The 19,943-nt window shown below is 35.3% G+C and overlaps 1 protein-coding gene across 1 annotated transcript; it reads right to left on the bottom strand.

Annotated features, from left to right (window-relative positions):
* Positions 1 to 867: 867 nt before the first annotated feature.
* LOC123885483 (protein PHLOEM PROTEIN 2-LIKE A9-like) lies at positions 868 to 3,955 on the bottom strand. Its single transcript, XM_045934768.1, has 3 exons — positions 3,797 to 3,955; positions 2,064 to 2,146; positions 868 to 1,519 (listed from the first exon to the last, which is right to left on the bottom strand). The coding sequence occupies exons 1-3, from the start codon at positions 3,848 to 3,850 to the stop codon at positions 1,153 to 1,155; spliced, it is 504 nt and encodes a 167-aa protein (XP_045790724.1). The 5' UTR covers positions 3,851 to 3,955; the 3' UTR covers positions 868 to 1,152.
* Positions 3,956 to 19,943: the final 15,988 nt, after the last annotated feature.

Raw genomic sequence — 19,943 nt, 5'->3', positions numbered from 1 at the left:
TCTTTTAAGTTTCACGTTTGTGACGATTAGATCCTTTAAGTTTTTTAGGTAAAAAATAAGTCCTTAAGTTTTTAACTTAATGCACCATTTATATTCACGCCCTAAACTCAATACTGTCGAGCGTGAGTGTGTTAAAAGTCCAACATTAGATGAGAAATTGCCTGAATATAACTTTATAAGTGAGTGCAATTCTCATTTTACAGGTCAATTTTGTAAATTTGAGTTACATCCCAACCCAAAATTCAAAAACATGCAAAGGGATTTGTGTTTGTCTCATCTTTTTATATTAGTACATCTGGTCTCTCTTATAAAAGACAATTGATTTTTTAATTTTATTGAATAATTAAGTTATTTGATGGATAATATAGATTAAATATATCAATTATTAAATAAATTTTAAAAAATAAATTGTTCCTTATAAAAAGGACTTGAGGAAATATTAAATACACTATGATAATTGGTAGGGCCAACTTTTTTTTTTTTTTTGCAAAGTAAAGCATGGCTTAAGTCGACCACTACTTTATCTAATACCACATGTTTATGTGATTATGGTTATGCTTTATGCTTTTTTTTATTTTTATTTTTTATTTATTTTTTTCAATGTTTGTCTATATTTTTAGAATGTATCTTGTAAAACACGTGAGTAAACTCAAAAAATTCATGAATTTTATCAAGAATAAATTATTTGAAAGAATTTAAGTTCAAATTTTTGATTAGATTTAACTTATATTTTATTGAACTCAGAATTATCAGAACTTCTTTCTATTAAAAATTGGAGTTGAAATTCAAGCAAAATTGGAGCTTCCTTCTACCATCTGGTTAGTTGAAATTCAAGCAAACTTATCTAACGAGGACATAATTACACAGTTTTACAAATAAAACATAAACATACAATAATTTTTTTTTTTTACACAATAAACATACAACACAAGACCTTTAACTTATTACAAATAGCAATAATGTCATAAACCCCATTTATTTTGTTCCCTTTTCAGAGGAACTCATTCACTCATATCATACAATACCATATCATATATAGTCGCAGCATATATTATGCTAGCTATTATTTTCAATAAAAACTGAACAAGTAACAATAACAATATATATATATATATATATATATATATAATAATAAAAAAGTAGTAATTAATTTTAAGACTTCTTAGTAACCTCAGCTTTCTTGATTATCAATCCACCCTTCCATTTTCCACTCCAAACTTCATACAATCCAAAATGAAGGTCAAGATCCTTTTCACCCACAGTAACAGTAATTTCAAGCTGTTCTTCATTTGCTTTTGGAATGTATCCATTGTCACCACAAGCAAGTTTAACTGGCTTATATTTATATGATCCTTTTTTACCAATTTTAGCCATAATAAGTACTTCTGTGTTTCCCCAACCAAAACCAGTATCCTTAACTTCAATATCAAATTTCACAACATATGTTTCACCCACTTTTACAGGTCCTACTTTACCAGATACCTCCAACCATGAAACTTGTATCAGCTCCGCGCCGTTGCTGAAATAATTTATTAATATATATATATAAACATTAATTAACTATAACTAATCAAAATTATAAGTTATCATTTTCATTCTTAAATTAAACAAAATAAACTTAATTCAATTTATTTGAGTTAAATGAGTTAAAGGGTCCATTTAATCTACAAAATACAGAACAACATAAGACAAAGTTCAAGGTATTTATCAAATTTTATCTCGTACGATATTTAGTAGAAAAAATGTTATTTGACATTTTAGACAACTTGTGTAGAGGACAAAGAATTGTTCAGTGATTCCCTGGGGACAAGGACAACAATGTTAGTTTTTGTCTAGTCCTTGGCCGCAGTTTGTCCAATCAAACACAGTGCAACTAAAGTTATTCTATCCAATTTCTTATTTTTTTTCCCTTATTTTTTAACAAATCAAACACACCAAAAAGTTAAAAAAGATTGAGGTCCAAAGTAAACTCTGTAAAAAAAAAAACTAATATAATAACTAATTATTAACTTTGAGTTATAAAAAAATAAAAAACAAAATAAGCTAGAATGCAACCAACTCACTCAGTTATAGTTTTCCAGTAGCGAAGATCATTTCCCCAGATAATGTTGAGTCCTTTTGGCTTTATCTCGAACGACCCATCATTCTGCATATATGTATTGTAGTTGTTAATTAATTATATAAAGAAGGGTCAAATAAATTTTTTGTTCCCTAAAATATTACTAAATATTTCTGAGAGGATCACACGGAGTTTGTAGCGACTATGTGGCGGAGTTATGACAAAATAGAGTTGCATGTGATTCAAAAGTGGTAGTAATTAAGCGATAGTTAGTTGATTTAGTTGTGATTGACGCTGAACTTAGTAGGGAGGACCGCGGTTCGATTCCCTGCAACTGTGATTGGAAGGTGCTGAAACCACTTGATACCAAAACTGACCCCCAAACCAGATTATATTCAACTGGCGGTGAAAGCCAAAAGTGGTAGTAACTAACAATACTTGAGAAAGTTTCTGATCGATCTCCGGATGGATGAAGCCTAGTTCATATTATTATTATAAAATATATTTCTTTACAAAACTATATAATTTTTTAAAATGATAAAAATTAAATATTAATTTCTTTAATTTAGAGAAATAAAGATAAAAGTAAAGAAAAATCTCGATTTAAAAATCTCTGACTTATAATAATTTAAAAACAAAAAGAGATATATAAGAGCATCTTCAATAAAAGTATTTAAGAAAATTTTATAGAAGGATAAACCCATTTCTTATTTTTTCTTTCTATTAGCGGAATCTTACATGGCAAATTGGATTGCATAGCAATAGTAAAAATAACTTAAATAAAGTACAATATCATCATTAATGTTAGATTGCATAATAAGAGCATCTCCAATAGAGAGTTTCATAGATTAATAATTCGTACCTTAATTATTTTTATTATTGGAGTTGTATGACGTGACATAGAGGTATCAAAATTGATGATACAATACCTTAAATAAGATAAGATACTGTATCATCAATTTAATAACATCAATTTAAGTTAAAAAAATAAATATAATAGAGATCACTTATTAATAATGTATGATACCCAAAATGATATCACCATTGTAGCAAAATATGTATCAGCTGCGTAAGTATTACATGACATTGTAGGGACCATTTGTTACTAATGTACGATACCCAAAGTGATATCACCATTGGAGATGCTCTAAGTATCATATCGTCATTTATATAAGGTATCTTATTATTTTACCATCGAAGCAAAATGTGTATATAAGTTGCATAAATACGTGCTCCTTCCGTACCAAATTATAAGTCGTTTTGAAAAAAAAATTGTACTAAATTATAAGTCGTTATACACTTAAATATTTATTACTTTATCTTTTATTTTAATTCTTCAATTTATTTTTCTCATACCATTAATGAAATAAAATTTTGTAAACTACCTCATAATTTCGTATTTTCATATAACATTAATTACATTTCTTAACTTGTGCGATATGGTAAAAAAAAAGGATATATTTTAGAGTAATAAAACTCTATATTTGTTTTTTTTATTAACTCTTTGGTTATTAGAAGAAGGGGCTCCCGGTAATCTAAAGTTAGACTGCGTGTAAAATCTGATCAATAATTTCTTCCATAAAAAAAATGGAACTTCAGATTTTGCAGAAAAATTCTTCCTAGGGATGCGCAATAAATCACAACTTTCCTTTTAGTTGGGACATACTTTTCATAAACATATGCTTTTTATTTTTGCAAGAAAAATAATTCTATCCATAAAAGAATATGTATACTTACCTTCTTAACAATACTAGCCTGGTCTGCTGTTTGATGAGGCTTTTTGAAAGGCATTTTCAACAAATCTGCAAATTAAAATTAAAAGCAGCTTTTATCCTTCTGATCAGCTCCTCTTTTTTCGTGTGCTTTACCTTAACACAATCTATGAAGAAAACTTTGTGTAATGAACCACTTATATAGAATAAGGAAGACAAATTTAGAACCAAGTAAAAAAGAATATGTATTTGTGTATGATAAGAATGAAGGGAAAGAATAATACAACTTGAGCACAAAAGGAATCAACAAAATTCAATTGGACAAGCTTTTTGTAAAGAAATTCTATTCTCTTTTTACCGCCGCGTGAATTAATACCCACGTAGTTTCAATAAGTCAATTTGTATTCCCAAAGAATCCACTAATGACATGGTACAATGTGGAGTAGTGGTTGTTAATTGTGAGACTAAATAGGGTTCGTGGATCATTGACGTCGTCCGTGGGAAATTGTTCTTATAATTTTAACCGACAAATGCTTGTAGTCGATTTGAGATTTTCGAATAAAAGCACACCACGACTCCAAAGAAGAAAATGACGGGCACAATTGTTCGTTCTCCTCAACAAGCGTTGGACAGAATGACCCAAACACCATCACCAGTTCTCTCTCCAGTCGTCCATTGATGATCATCAACTCTTCATGTTGGAGGATCCATCATCGTCATCATGAATCCTTGATCATTTTGGTGCGTGTTAAATTATTAGGCTTATGTTATTGAGCTTTTCAAGTTAGTATAGTCCAGCCCATTAAAGTTTTCTATATATTCTCTTGTAACCATTATTTTAGCAAGTTAAGTCATTGTACTCTAATGAAATCCTTGTAGCCTCCTTTTGTCTCCTCTCATTGTATTCCTCTTTTCTTAACATGATATCAGAGCCTCTGAACGATCCACTGGGCCGCCTTCTATCAAGTTCTGATCGGGCCATCCACTAGTTATATCCGCGCCCCAAGCCCAATAGCGCTGGGCGCGATGAGGTGTGTTAAGCAGTCTCACATCAGTTGCGAGATGACCTGAACATCCTCACTTTACAAGCCGGTTTTGCAGGGTTGAGTTAGGCCCAATACCAAAATTTAAGAGTGCAGAAACAATGAGAGATGATTGATGAGTAGAACCAACATGTTTTTTTCGTGTTGAGAACAATCAACAACCACTTCCAACGACGACCACCACATAACTAGAGAGGCATAACAACTTGGCGACCATTTTCAATTGGAATGATTTGCATGGCATAATCTTGGAGATTTTGATCCTTGCGAGAAACCATCAAAATCTCCGTCATGTTGACGCAACCACTCAATTTCGCCAAAACCTTGATAACAAGGAATATTAAGATTGCCACCGCTCACCACACAAATGAGATGTGTTTCAGACTTGGCTAAAGCTCAATACACTTAAGGCCCAAAGGCGTAAAAGCTCCAATACATGTTACCAAGCATGAGATAACTACTCAATGGAAGGACAATCACGTTCTCTGTATAACATAACCTCAGCCAATGAGAATTCAACATAACCTTGATTTTCACCAAGATCAATCACAACCGCATTCTTCTATCTTCAACAATCTCTTGTTGTGAGTACGTACCAATTGCCCGCAAGAATCTATCACCAACCCGGATCTTGAACGATTACCTCGAACCGCGCTTGCCACAGTCACTTCAATCACCAAATTGAAGTTTCCACTTAGTTCACCCTTGACAAATTCCCAAACCTTGATCAAACTCAATCGTCAATCGCAATTGACCTCCTTGAACGTTATCCCCAACTCTTTAATCACCCAACCATGATGATGAACATTAGAGAAGAAGAGTGATGAAGGTTTGTTGTATTTATCTCAAGAACACACAATGACTCTCTCGGAATATTAATACAATAAGCTCTCTCTCACAAGATTACAAAATTGTGAAAAAGTTGATCACTAAATTTTGCAAAGTGCTATTTTTAGAAAAAGTTAAATGAAGTGACACGTAGGCAAAAATTGAGTCTAAATTGCGCAATGCACCGGTTCATACTAAAAGGATGCACCAGTTCATCCAATAAAAAGCAAACAAAAAATACATTTAACCGTTTGCACCGGTTCATCACGTGGATGCACCGATTCAAAACTCCTAGGATGCATACAGTTTTGCACCGGTGCAAGATACTTTTGCACCGGCTGAAAATTCTTTCGGATTTTTGAGTCAAGTTTGTGCCCTGGTTCATGCCAGAGTTGCACTGGTTCAAGTTTCCCAAAAGGGTTGTGCACCAGTTCAACAAGGTTATGCACCGGTGCAAAATACTCTGGAATTTCTAGATTTCTTGTGCACTGGTTCATGCCCCGAATGCACCGGTTCATGATTTCTACAAATCATGCACCAGTTCAACCTGTACATGCACCGATTCAAAAACCAAATTTTAGAAAATAACAAGTTTGATGTATCTTTTGCAATAAACCTTTTAGAAAAACTTTTAGCTACTTCCAATCAAGTTACTTTGTATCTATTTTTGACATTACTCAAAACAAGAAGAGAACACATGCATTTACGGATTAAGCATCAGAATATGTTCAACTAACCATGGGCAGTTAACAAGCATCACTAAGAACACATTTAGTATCATAACAGAATTCAATCAACCCTATTGCTAAGCACCATAGCCTATATGAATTTATATTCAAACTAATTTAAACAAGCGATGAATCAATTCGAATAATCTCAAAGATACAAAATCGAAACAGATTGAATAAGCATCAATAGAATCGAATTTTAAACAAAATATGAAAAATGTGACTCGAAATTGATAAAGAAAGCAATTGACATATAAATGAATTTAGTATAAATAATTTGAACCTTAAGAATTCATAAATGAAATAATAAACGAAGTTCTCCATGACAAAAGAAGCAGCAACCTTTTCTTTGTAATTTCGTGAACTATGAATAATTCAACCCTAGGATGTGTTTTTGCTTTAAATACTATAGGGAAAATTGGGCTCTAAAGCACCGGACCGAAAAACATAAGTTTGACATAAAACTAATTTATTATTATTATTATGTCTGGAATGAAAACGTAATTATTTGAATACTTTGCACTCCGAATTGGCTTCTGATATCAACATGAACCCCATAGCTTTTTGTCTTAGATTTCCAACGCATATTCTTGCGCCTCAATCGGATACTCGTAGCGCAAGTTATGACATGCGGAGCGAGAGTGTGTCAAATTGTTGTTTATTCAGAAAATAAGTAACGAAAATAAAATAAAATAAAAATTAAATTAAACTTAGAAAATATACTAAAGACAATCAAAGTGCTTCGTCAAGTAAGGTTAATGTGGCTAATCACCTCAACGGTCATATTACCTCAGGTATCACTATACAAGTATATTCTTTAGACAATTCTACATTAAAATCATGGATTGTGGATTCTGGTGCAAGTGATCATATATATGTTCATCTTTGAAATGCTTCAATTCATGTCACCGCATAACCCCTATATATGTTAGAATGCCTAATGGTCATGTGTCTATAGAAAAATATGTTGGCACAATTCAATTTTCTCCTGGCATGACCATATCTAATATATTGTTTGTACTTGACTTCAATTTGACCTCAATGCCTTAACTTTGTGACGCAGTCGTAAGCGTAGGCTAGCAAGCGCTAAACCTAGATTGAAAAGAAACAAGTTTGCAAGCGACAAACTTGTGAAAATAGGGTTCCAGAATCCACCAAAAATTGAGAAAAATCTCTAAAAATATTATTGAATGAATAAAAGTTGTCTCTTAGGCTACAATTGTTAAGCTTAAATAGGGAAATAACAAAACCCTAATGGGCCGAAAATAATAAACTGCAATAAAACAGAAAATTACGAAAATTGAGTTGAAATAATAAAATATTAAAGAAACCCTCCTACATCAGTCTCATCTACATCAAAAGAACTCGAGCCCGAGTTCTCATCTTGATAAAGAACTCAAATGAACAAGTGGCCACCCTCCTGGATCCAATTGAGTGAAGTGAATCAAGAGAGCCACCATCTTTAGTCTTACATGGTCCTGAAGCACCTGCAAAGCAAGTTTAGTAGCAACCCTAAGCTCCTTTTGAGCAGGACCAGGAGAATTTCTAAGATCATTAACTTGAAAAATAGTATTAACACCACCAGGATTAAAATAAAGTTTCCTAATACTCTTTTCCAAAAAGTGAATCCTCTAACCCAAAAACCTATTCCTTCTCTCTTCACTACCAAAAGCCTCACCACAAACATTATAACAAACAGAATGTCCCTCTCTTGAAAAACAATGGGAAGTTCGTTCGGAATCGGAGAGATCGCTTTTGCTGTTTTTTTTTCTTCTTTGAATGAGATTAGGTTATGTGGAAACCTTTTCTCTTGTTGGAGGTTTCTGAAGGAAAATAGTGATTAAAAAGGGCAGCGGAATTTAAAATTTTCCTTTGTTGATCCTTACGAATGAGCATGATTCATGTTAAGAACTTTTACCTCTTGTGAAGGATGAGATTTGATTCACAATCAAAATTGATCACGAGCGTTGAAGATGAACGGCAACGCCTCTAGCTAGTCCACACGAACAACAACCTTCAAGAAGAGTGCTAGCTCCAAGGATGAAGGTTTTTAGTGAGAGGTGGGAGGAATTAGGATTTAGGGTTTAGCAAGAGAATTTGCTTCAAGTGATTTTCTCACTATCACAAGGGTTCTATTTATAGAATTCCTTGTCTTGTGCACCAAGACAAAAACACTTGTCATTGGGCCCAAATTACACTAAAGCCCTTTTTCATTAAATAACCAAAGGGGCGCTTGCCCCATGTGTCATGTACACATGGACGCTCCCTCACCATACCATATGGTGTACCGCTTATTTAATTACCGTGATACCCTTATCACATCTCCATATTCCTCTGAGGTACACCGTACCTTACGGTGTTTCTTATCTCACACTAGGCTGTCATTATGTGTGTGACCCTTGTAGGTTTCCGTAACGTTGGCAGTTATACATTTAATTATAACAAACAGTGAGCGGTATCTAGCAACACATCACTGCTACCCAAGTCACGAAATTGTCTTGTGATCTGACAAACCTTATCCGTGATAATGCTTATGTGCATAATTACCCTTTTGCCCCTATGTCTATATTGAACACAAGGCATACACTGTGTCACCCTTGTTCGATTCAATATTGGGCCCTTAGACATTTATCCTGTTATGGAGGACGGGCAAATTGCATCTAGGTCACTCATGTCCCTCAGCATGCTTTGTGAAGTACCCATTAAATGTCTTTATGGTTATCTTGTTACGGACAACGTTTGATCAACAACAAAGTATCTGACTCTACATTTAGGGTCCATAGTGGTTTCAGGTTGGAGGGTGGTATACACCACTATCACCATGAGAGCAACTTATGACATCTTGCATAACATTATATGTAGTACTCTCATAGCGGGTCAATCCAGTATAAATATTACTCCTAATATTTATACCTATGTCAAGACTTGATAACTCCTTATCCTATGATCCATGAGATGTGATCATCAGTCTATCTTCATAATAGTCTCTATGTTTTATTATTATCCCAATTCATAATAAAACTCGACTACGGATACTTTAAGAATAGTTAAATGGATTCAACTATTCTAGCGACTTTATCATTTTGGACATACAAACATAATAAAGAAATGCCTTTTATTTATTAATAATAGATTGATACAAGCATCAAAAGTATTGGCCTCTAGGGCTTACACCAACAGTTTCGTTGTTCACGTGAAAATATTTTCTCTTGTTAGAGATTTCATTGTTCTAGTTCAGTGAGGGTTCAACCGCGACTACATCTTGTGATAAATTACCTTTGGTATCAGTTTCTGATTCAATCTGTTGTAAAGGTGTATTCTCTTGGTGTTGTTGTTCTTTTTCGTTAGTGACTGGGAGTTCCGATTTGGGTTCAGGTTCTGGTAAGGTAGCTATGTGACGTGGTTGGAAATTATTGTTGTTGATGTAATTGTTGTTGTTCAAACAATTTGATAACATTGTTATCTGTGCACTCGAAGCAGTTAGGGTCGCGCTAACGCCCGCGGTAAACCTTTCAAGGTCTGCCCTGGTCGCTGGTTTATCTCCCATGGCTGTTCAAGTTGCGCAAAGAACAGGGGAAACCTGTTGTGAAACCAACTGACGCAGTCGGAAGTGTAGTCTAGCAAGCGCTAAACCTAGAAGTTAGCAAGCGACAAACTTGTGAAAATAGGTTTCCAGAATCCACCAGAAATTGAGAAAACTCTCTAAAAATATTATTGAACGAATAAAAGTTGCCTCTTAGGCTACAACTGTTAAGCTTAAATAGGGAAATAACAAAACCCTAATGGGCCGAAAATAATAATCTGAAACACAACAGAAAATTACTAAAATTGAGTTGAAATAATAAAATGCTAAAGAAACCCTCCTACATCGCTTTTCCTTGATAACAAATATAGTCACATTCAAATGTTTCAATTGGAATGATAAGCATTTGATGCATGAAAGAAAGACCTTGAAGATGATTGGTTTGATAGAGTTCCTTGAGGGATTATTTTACCAAACCTTACAAGATGCACCGGTCACCATAGCCACATCTCTAGCTACTTCATCCACTTTCATTCCTAAAGAAGTTCTTAAGAATTTTTGGCTAGGGCATTTATCCAACACTAGGTTGTTAGATTTACATAAGAATTTCTCTTTTGTAAATTTTGGTCAAAACTCTGCGTGTGATATATGTCATTATGCAAGATAAAGAAAATTGACATTTCCCCTGGGTTCAAATAAAGCTAATAAATGCTATGAGTTATTTCATTTCGATATTTGGGATCCTGATAGAATGCAAATATGCATATTTTTTAATAGTATCCTGAATAATAAAAGGGTAAAATTTCTAGCTCGTGGAGAGTTTATAAGTTGCTCAAGTTCTAGGTGTTGGAACAAAATTGATTTAAAAATGTTTGCCCCTAAATCTATAAAGGTTTTGATGATAACAAAGTATTAATAAACAATTGGAAGGACTAAAAATTTATTTTAAGTGCGCAGATATAAGCATCATATAAGCTCTGAGTGGAGTTCAGAGGATGTGAATTCAGAAGTTCACAAGCGCTCAGAAGATGTTGGTCTTCAGAAGATACAACATTCAGAGGATGAAGACTTCAGAACTTCTTGTCTGTCTACAAGCTTCATCAACCTCTGAAGATCTCTTTGAAAGCTGTGAAGATTCTCTTTACCAGTCAACTCTTCTACCAATGAAGAAAAGGACCCTTCAAGCCTGATCAGTTCAGCTACCTCTGTTTTGTCTGTCCTAACTTGAGAACGTGGGTCTTCAGTTTTGTTAGCTGAATAAGGAAAGTCCACTCTGCAGTAGTCAAAGTACCTGAAACTCTTTCTTAGTTTTGGATACAACCAAACTGCATCAAGACAGACTGCTTGAAGACAAAAGGTTATCAACTCCAACGGTTCTTTTGCAACGACTATTTTCTAGTGGTATATATATACTAGAAGATTCAGCTACAATATATACAATTATCAAGAATTGAACGTGCGCTGAAAAAAACTCTGAACTCTGTGATATACAAGCTCTGAACCTCTGTCAAGTGTTTTTGCACTTTAGCCAAATACTCTGTACTATTTGTATTTGCTCTCTTTAGGTTCATCTAAGAGCATTTGTATATTTTTATATACTTTACTATTTACTTGAGGAAACTTAAGCTTGTGTGCTTAAGTGTGAAACTTAAGCTTGTGTGCTTAAGTGTGAAGTCTTAAGCTTGTGTGCTTGAGCATTGTTGAGAAGTCTCTTGCTTGTGTGCTTGAGCAGGTGTAATCTTGTGTGATTATAGTGAACTCCCTTGGAAGTGCAAGGGGACTGGACTACTCTCGTTTTGTGAGAGGAACCAGTATAAACTGCTTGTGTGTTTTTCTCTCTCTCTCTCTTGTTATTATTTGTGTTATTTATCCGCTGCGAACGTAGCTGAGTTAAGAACTTGAAAAAGTCTTAACTTAGCTAAAACACAATTCAACCCCCCCCTTCTTGTGTTTTCACACCTTCAATTGGCATCAGAGCACCTGGTCTGTTACTTTCACTTAACAGTGAGACAGTAAAGATCTTGTGAGAACACTATGTCTGGAGGAGATGATAGTAGTACTAGAACTACTGGTGAAGGTGAGGCCAGTGGTGCTGGTGGTGGTCCTAGAAATGCTTTTGGTTTTGACTACTTAAGTAATGAATCACATGAACATAGTGGCAACAGAAAAGCCCCTATATTCAATGGTGATGCCTCATTATTTGAGTGGTGGAAAGAGAGACTGTATAGCAATATTACTGCTATTGATCATGAGTTGTGGGATTTGGTTGAGTTGGGAGTAACTTTTGAAAACCTAAATGAACATGGAAGGTTGTCCATTGAGCATAGAAAGTTACTCACACCAGCTAACCTAAAAACCTACACTAAGCATCATAGAGTAAAGGACATTGTTGTTGGCGCTATTAGACATGAGGATTATGTCAGAATAGAGAACAAGTCTACTGCTAAATCTATCTTTGATTCCATGTGTGCTACCTATGATGGTAATGAAAAGGTTCAAGAGGCTAAAGCTAGTCTTTTGATAAGACAATATGAACTATTCACTATGCAACAAGATGAAAACATTGAGACTATGTTTACAAGGTTTCAAATCCTTGTATCTGGTCTTAAAGCTCTTAAGAGAAGTTATTCCACCTATGACCATGTTCAGAAGATTCTGAGAAGTCTTCCTATTGCTTGGAGACCCAAGGTCACTGCAATAGAGGAAGCTCAAAATCTCAAGACTCTGAGTCTTGAAGCTCTGATAAGCAATCTCAGAAGCCATGAGATGGTTCTGGATGCTGACTCAGAAACTAAGAAGAAGTCTAAGTCAGTGGCTTTACAGTCAACTAAGACTACTTCTAAGGCTCTTAAGACTCAGCTTCTTGATATTGAAGAAGAATCTTCTGCTGATGGTCAAGAGGATGAGATGAATGAGGATGAGTTTGCTTTATTCACCAAGTTTCAGCAATGGAACAGATTTAACAAAAGAAATTTCAGAGGTAACAGCTCCAGAAATTTTGTCAGCAAAAAGGATGATCAGAAGAACTGCTTCAACTGTAAGAAGCCAGGACACTTTATTGCTGATTGTCCAGAAATGTCTGCTAAAGACAAAAGCAAAAGATACAGCTCAAAGAAGCAACAATTCAAGAGTAAATTGAGAAAGAGTCTGATGGCTACTTTTGAAGAGCTATCATCTGAGGAAGAAGTTGAGGAAGAAGAAGAGGCAAATCTAGCCCTGATGGCTTCAGCTGACTCAGATGTAGACTCAGACGATGAATCAGAATCAGATTCAGAAGTAACTGATGAGGTATTTTCTGACTGCTCTAAATCTCAACTTATAATTGCACTTAACAAGGTCATTGAGAAACATCTCAGAGTGTTAAGTAAACAAAAAGTTTTACAAGAAAAGCTTAACACTCTGACTGAGCAAGCAGAACATTTTCAAGGTCTATATCAAGAAACTCTGAATAGAGTAGATGACTTTGAAAAGGGTTGTGCTGTTTGTCACAAACCTATTGATGAGCAGGAAATAGCTCTTCAACAGTTTGTGCATCTCAACCTTGGGAAGAGCAAAGCTGCTAATAGAATTTATAATGTTTTAAGACATAGAGGAGAAGGACTTGGCTATGAATATGGTAGAACATATTCAAAGCTGAAGACCTTTGCCAAAAAGGTTGGAAAATCTTGGGTTTATTATGTTGTTCCACCAAGTGAAGAGGGAAAGAATCCTGGCATGTGTGAAAATGACAATGATGATCTGAGTGATTTAGAAGCTGATGGCTCAGAGGAACCTAGTTCCTCAGGATCTGGAAAGAAAAGTTCAGAAGATAGAAGTTGTTCAGAACCTGAGAACATTAGTTCAGAAGTTCTGAAAGCCTCAACATCTGAGACTTCAAATTCTGGATTCAAAGGAACTTCAGTACCTGAAGCTAGTCAATCTAAAAGATCAGAAGTTTTTAAAAGAAAAAATTCTAACTTCAAATCTCAGATGAAGTACAGGACTCAGATTATTTATGATTCTAGAGTCAGTAGATATAATCAATCAGAACTTGGGATTGATGATAAATACAAACCCTGGAATCATAAACAATCCAAATCCTGGAATAATAACAAATTTCAAAAGAAAAGATTTCAAAAAGGTCATTATTCCAAACCAAGATCTCTCTCTAACACTAGACAACATATAAGCATGTTTGGACTAACAAGCGTGGACCCAGAAGATGGGTACCAAAAGCTGAAATTATGTATCATTCAGATTTACCAACTAGGAAAGGATATGTCCTACCTAAAGTATGGAAACAAGTCCTATGCAAAGGAAGAAGGGCTTATGTCCTTGACCAATGGCTGACAAGTTCTCAAGATAACAATCAGAACTTGATAAATGAAGAGGAAGAATATTGGGATGACCTTATCATTAACTGTGATAAAGAGTTCCACCGTAGTGATTAAAGTTGTTTCTCATACAGCCTGTCACTCAAAGAAGTATCATGAATCATTCATGGTATCTGGATAGTGGGTGTTCTAGGCACATGACTGGTGATAAACAACTATTTTCTAAGCTGACTATGAAAGAAGGAGGTTCTGTTGGTTTTGGAGGAAATCAGAAAGGAAAGATAATAGGTACAGGTACAGTAGGTAATTCCTCCCTATCTATTAATGATGTTTGGTTAGTTGATGGACTTAAGCATAATCTATTGAGCATAAGTCAATTTTGCGACAATGGTTATGTAGTTGTCTTTAATAAGGAATCATGTACTGTGTCTAAACAATCTGATAACACCATGATATTCAAAGGTCTGAGAAAGAACAATGTTTATAAAATTAATCTTTCTGATTTGAATGAACAAAAAGTGATGTGTCTTTTGACCTTGAGTGAAGAAAAATGGATCTGGCATAAGAGGTTAGGCCATGCTAACTGGAGGTTAATCTCTAAGCTTAGTAAGCTTGACCTTGTCAGAGGTTTACCTAAAATTAAATATCACTCAAACACACTTTGTGGTTCATGTCAAAAAGGAAAGATTACAAAATCATCTTTTAAACCTAAGAACATTGTCTCTACCTCAAGACCATTGGAACTTCTTCACATTGATCTTTTTGGGCCAGTTAACACTGCTTCAATCAATGGAAAGAAGTATGGATTAGTAATTGTTGATGATTACAGTAGATGGACTTGGGTAAAATTCCTAAGAACAAAAGATGAAGCTTATGATGAGTTTAGCATCTTCTGCAAACAAATTCAAAATGAAAAAGGCTACACTATTTTAAAAGTTAGAAGTGATCATGGTGGAGAATTTGAAAATGAACCTTTTGAAAACTTTTGTGAAAAATATGGCATTTTGCATGAATTCTCTTCTCCTAGAACTCCTCAACAAAATGGGGTTGTAGAAAGGAAGAATAGAACTCTGCAAGAAATGGCCAGAACCATGATGCATGAAACTAAAGTAGCAAAGTTTTTATGGGCAGAAGCTGTAAACACAGCATGTTATGTTCAAAATAGAATCTATATCAGATCTAAGTTGAACAAAACTGCTTATGAATTGTTCAAAGGAAGAAAACCTGACATTTCTTATTTTCATCAGTTTGGATGTACATGTTATATTCTAAACAACAAAGTCCATCTAAAGAAATTTGATGCTAGAGGTTATAAGGGTATCTTTATAGGATACTCTGAACGCTCAAAAGCATACAGACTGTATATTTCTGAAACACACACTGTGGAAGAAAGTATGCATGTCAAATTTGATGACAAAGAGCCTGACCAAGTGTCAGAGCTTGTGGAAGGTTTGTCTAGATTTCAGGTATCAGAGGATCAATATTCAGATATTCCAAACTACTCAGAACATCCATTCTCTGAAGTACCTCTGAACACAATAGTTCCTACAGACTCTGAACAACCAAGAACTGAAGCATCTGCTGAACCTGATGTTGATGAGTCTGAAGATGATGAGCCCCCAAGAAATACTTTCAAATACAAATCATCACATCCAGAGGAACTGATTTTAGGCAACAAGGATAGTCCAAGGAAGACAAGATCTCAACTGAGAAATGAGGAATCATTAGTTGGTCTTATCTCAATGATGGAACCTTCAAAGATTGATGAAGCTCTGAAGGATGATGCTTGGATTGTAGCAATGCAAGAAGAGCTGAATCAATTCCAAAGGAATGATGTATGGACTCTAGTGCCCAAACCTTCACACAAGAACATTATTGGAACAAAATGGGTATTCAGAAACAAGCTGAATGAACAAGGTGAAGTGGTAAGAAACAAGGCTAGATTGGTTGCACAAGGTTATAGTCAACAAGAGGGGATTGACTATACTGAAACCTTTGCACCAGTTGCTAGACTTGAAGCAATCAGGTTACTTCTATCTTATGCTGTTAATCATGGAATAACCTTGTATCAGATGGATGTTAAAAGTGCCTTCTTAAATGGTTTTATTTCTGAAGAAGTGTATGTTAAGCAACCTCCTGGTTTTGAAGATGTCTCAAACCCAGAACATGTTTTTAAATTGAAGAAATCACTGTATGGTCTGAAACAAGCTCCAAGAGCTTGGTATGATAGACTCAGTAATTTCCTTCTTGAAAAAGGTTTTGAAAAAGGAAAGGTTGACTGCACACTCTTTAGAAAAACAACCAAAGAAGACATCTTAATCATTCAAATTTATGTTGATGATATTATTTTTGGTTCAACTAATGCTGCTTTGTGCAAGAATTTTTCTAAGATAATGCAGGATGAATTTGAAATGAGCATGATGGGAGAATTGAAGTTCTTTCTTGGAATTCAAATCAATCAGAAGAAGGAAGGAACTTATGTTCATCAATCAAAATACACTAAAGAACTTCTGAAGAAATTCAATCTAGATGACTGCAAGATAATGAATACTCCTATGCATCCAACTACCAACATGGGCAAGTCAGATGATGAAGGAAAAGTAGATCAAAAGGTCTACAGAGGTATGATTGGTTCCTTACTCTATCTGACAGCCTCTAGACCAGATATTTTATTCAGTGTTTGTTTATGTGCAAGATTCCAGTCAGACCCTAGAGAATCTCATCTTACTGCTGTAAAGAGAATCTTTAGGTATCTGAAAGGAACAACTAATCTTGGACTTCTCTATAAGAAATCCAATGATTATGTGCTAAATGGATTCTGTGATGCTGACTATGCTGGAGATAAAATTGAAAGAAAATCCACAAGTGGCAATTGTCAATTTGTTGGTGAAAACCTTATCTCCTGGGCTAGTAAGAGACAAACTACTATAGCTTTGTCTACAGCAGAAGCAGAATACATTTCAGCAGCTAAGTGTTGCACACAACTACTCTGGTTAAAATATCAGTTAGAAGATTACCAGGTAAGCAGTAACAATATTCCTTTATATTGTGATAATACTGCAGCCATTCATTTATCTAAAAATCCTATTCTACACTCTAGAGCCAAACATATTGAAATTAAACACCATTTTATCAGAGATTATGTTCAGAGAGGCATTATAGATATTAAGTTTGTTGATACTGAAAATCAATGGGCTGACATATTTACTAAAGCCTTATCTGTTGAAAGATTTGATTTTATAAAGAAACATCTGAACATGTTTTCAATCTCTGAATAAAATTTTTTTTTGGCATTTAAAGTGTAAGAGGTTATGTATATCAGAACTTATGATTCAGAACATCTGAAACACAAGCTCTGAAGTACTTAACTCTGATAGAGAATTTTAAATAACTCAGAGGCTCTGAACTATTTAAATGGGAAACGTTTAGTATTCTCTGCTGAACAGTTGTCCATTAAAATAGCAGTTACCGAGTAAACTTTTGCACGTGGTCTACGTGTGTCAGGTAGTGGGTGGTTAATGATGATTTTTGGTATTCAACTTTCTGTCAATTAGCGTAACTTCCCAAATTTGCTATTTTCGTGTTAACTGTGTGCATTTAAATAAACTTACACAATACACTTGCACACTATTCACTTTCACAACCTACACTTTCATATTCTCTCTAAACCTCCAACACAATTTCTTTCTCTCTCGTTAGTCTTTCCAAACCTTACCCTAATCTCCAACAATGGCTGGTACTTCATCTTCTTCGTCAAAAAGGATTCCACCGTTTATTTTCAAAAATCTTCAGATCGTTGGGAACGAGATGGAGTTTCCAGAATCTGAACTTACTTTTCTTTCAGAGAAGATGGTTGATTTCGATGGTCTACAAGCTAATGGGTTTGATGTTAAAAAGTACTTTATCACTCAGGGATGGGATAAGTACTTCGACATGCTTAATGGTCCCATTTATCCAGATTTGTTGAAGAAATTTTGGATGAAAGCAAAGGTATTTGATAAGCATGAAGCTAAGAAGGAAGAGCTTGCAGCAATAGAAAGGAATCCTAGTCTGAAGGGTAAAACTAGGAAGGAAATGGGTTTGCTGGATTATACAGGTGTACAGATTAGGTCTAATATCTGTGGGATGAACATGGCACTCTCGCCTATTCATTTCAATGCTCTTCTTGGTCTACCTAACTCTGGGATAGAGTTAGATGTGTTTGAAAAGGATACAAGATACAGGGATGATCTTCTGCATCTCATTTGCACAGATTTCTCCTTAAAAGGGAAAGTAAAGGGTTTGACTGATGAATGTAGAGTTCTTTTCAAGATCATCCTAGCAGCTATCAGTCCAAGGGTTGGTGGGACTGATACAATCTCCTGGACTCATCGTCATCTGCTGTATTTCCTTCTGACTGGAAAGAAGGTTAATCTTGGAGATTACTTTTTTGAACGTATTTGTGAAGCAATTTTTGCAAGTAAGTCTCAGAGGAAAACTACTATAGTTTATCCTAGGCTGTTGTCAGACCTTCTGCATCAAGGTCATGTTGTTCAGAACTTGAGGAAATTCCACCCTGAATTGGTTGAGAAGAGGTTCTATCCAGAAATTCTGAACGCTAACTTTCTGTCCAAGATGCGTTTAATTGCATCTAAGCCTGTTGCTCCCCCACAAGAGTTCACTGTTAGGCTTGAGGATCGTCTGTATGTCGCAGGCTACCCAGTTATATCTGAAGCTGATGCTGAGCATGTAATTCAGGATTACTTGGAAGTGCTCAGACAAGAAGGTTTTGTTGTTGATAGGAGTATGGTTCCTCCTGCTCCTGTAAATCTGTATAACCCTAAGAGGAAACCAAAGAGAAAGGCTGAAGCTCAAGCTGATCTTCCTAAGCCAGATCTTCTGGTTCAGAAGAAGATTAAGGTAGAAAAAGCTATGGTTGAGCAAAGGACTAAGAGGAAGCATGAAGAATCTGCTACCAAGGCTGCTGAAGGAGCTTCAAAAGAGCCTATTGTTATTGAGGAAGATAGTTCAGACAGTTCATCTGAAGGATCTACGTCAGAAGATGAGACTGAATCTGATGAGGAGACTCTTGCTGTTCGTTTGAGGAAAAGACCTGCTCCTATTTCCAAAGATAAAGGTAAATCTACTAAGTATGTCTTCAATGAAAATGAGATTGGAATAGGTTACACCAAACCTCTCAGAACTATTTTACCAACCTCTGATATTCCAACCTCTGATAATCCTCTTTCTGAACTCGAAAAACATCTGAGTCCAGACCCTCTGAATAACCAAACCTTCACCCAGAAACCTTCATCACCTCCTAAACCTACATCACCTCAACCTCAACCTCAACCTGACATTCCACCATCTGAACCTCAACCAGATATTCCTGTCACTAAACCAACCTCTCCCACACAACAACCTTCTCCACAAAAATCTCCAAATCCTGAACAAATTGCTCCTGAATCAATCCCTGAACCTAAATCTCCTGAACCATCTCCTGAACATATTTACCCTGAATCAACTTCTGACATCTCATCATCTGAACCAACCCCTGAACCCCATCCTAACCCAAGTGCTGAACATGCTTCTCCTGAGCGTATTCACACTTGTGCTCCCAAGCCTTCAGAGGCAGAAGTTGTGGTTATTAACAACCCTGCTACTGAAACACCTACTCTCTCTACCATTCCCAATCCTTCACCCTCATCATCCAACCCTTTTAGTAATCTATCCACTCAATTTCATGATGACTTGGTTA

Source organism: Trifolium pratense, linkage group LG5 (assembly GCF_020283565.1).
Source record: "Trifolium pratense cultivar HEN17-A07 linkage group LG5, ARS_RC_1.1, whole genome shotgun sequence".
In the NCBI taxonomy this organism is placed as follows: Eukaryota; Viridiplantae; Streptophyta; class Magnoliopsida; order Fabales; family Fabaceae; genus Trifolium; species Trifolium pratense.
The sequence above is the reverse complement of the archived record's forward strand: the minus strand, read 5'-3'. Positions and strand labels throughout refer to the sequence as shown.

Bases quoted from the DNA above. Each gene is read 5' to 3' on its own strand.
- LOC123885483 (XM_045934768.1), bottom strand. From the start codon at position 3,850: ATGCCTTTCAAAAAGCCTCATCAAACAGCAGACCAGGCTAGTATTGTT. The intron at 2,147-3,796 runs GTAAGTATACAT...ACATATATGCAG, and splicing joins AGGCTAGTATTGTTAAGAAG to AATGATGGGTCGTTCGAGAT. The intron at 1,520-2,063 runs GTGAGTTGGTTG...AAATTATTTCAG, and splicing joins TACTGGAAAACTATAACTGA to CAACGGCGCGGAGCTGATAC.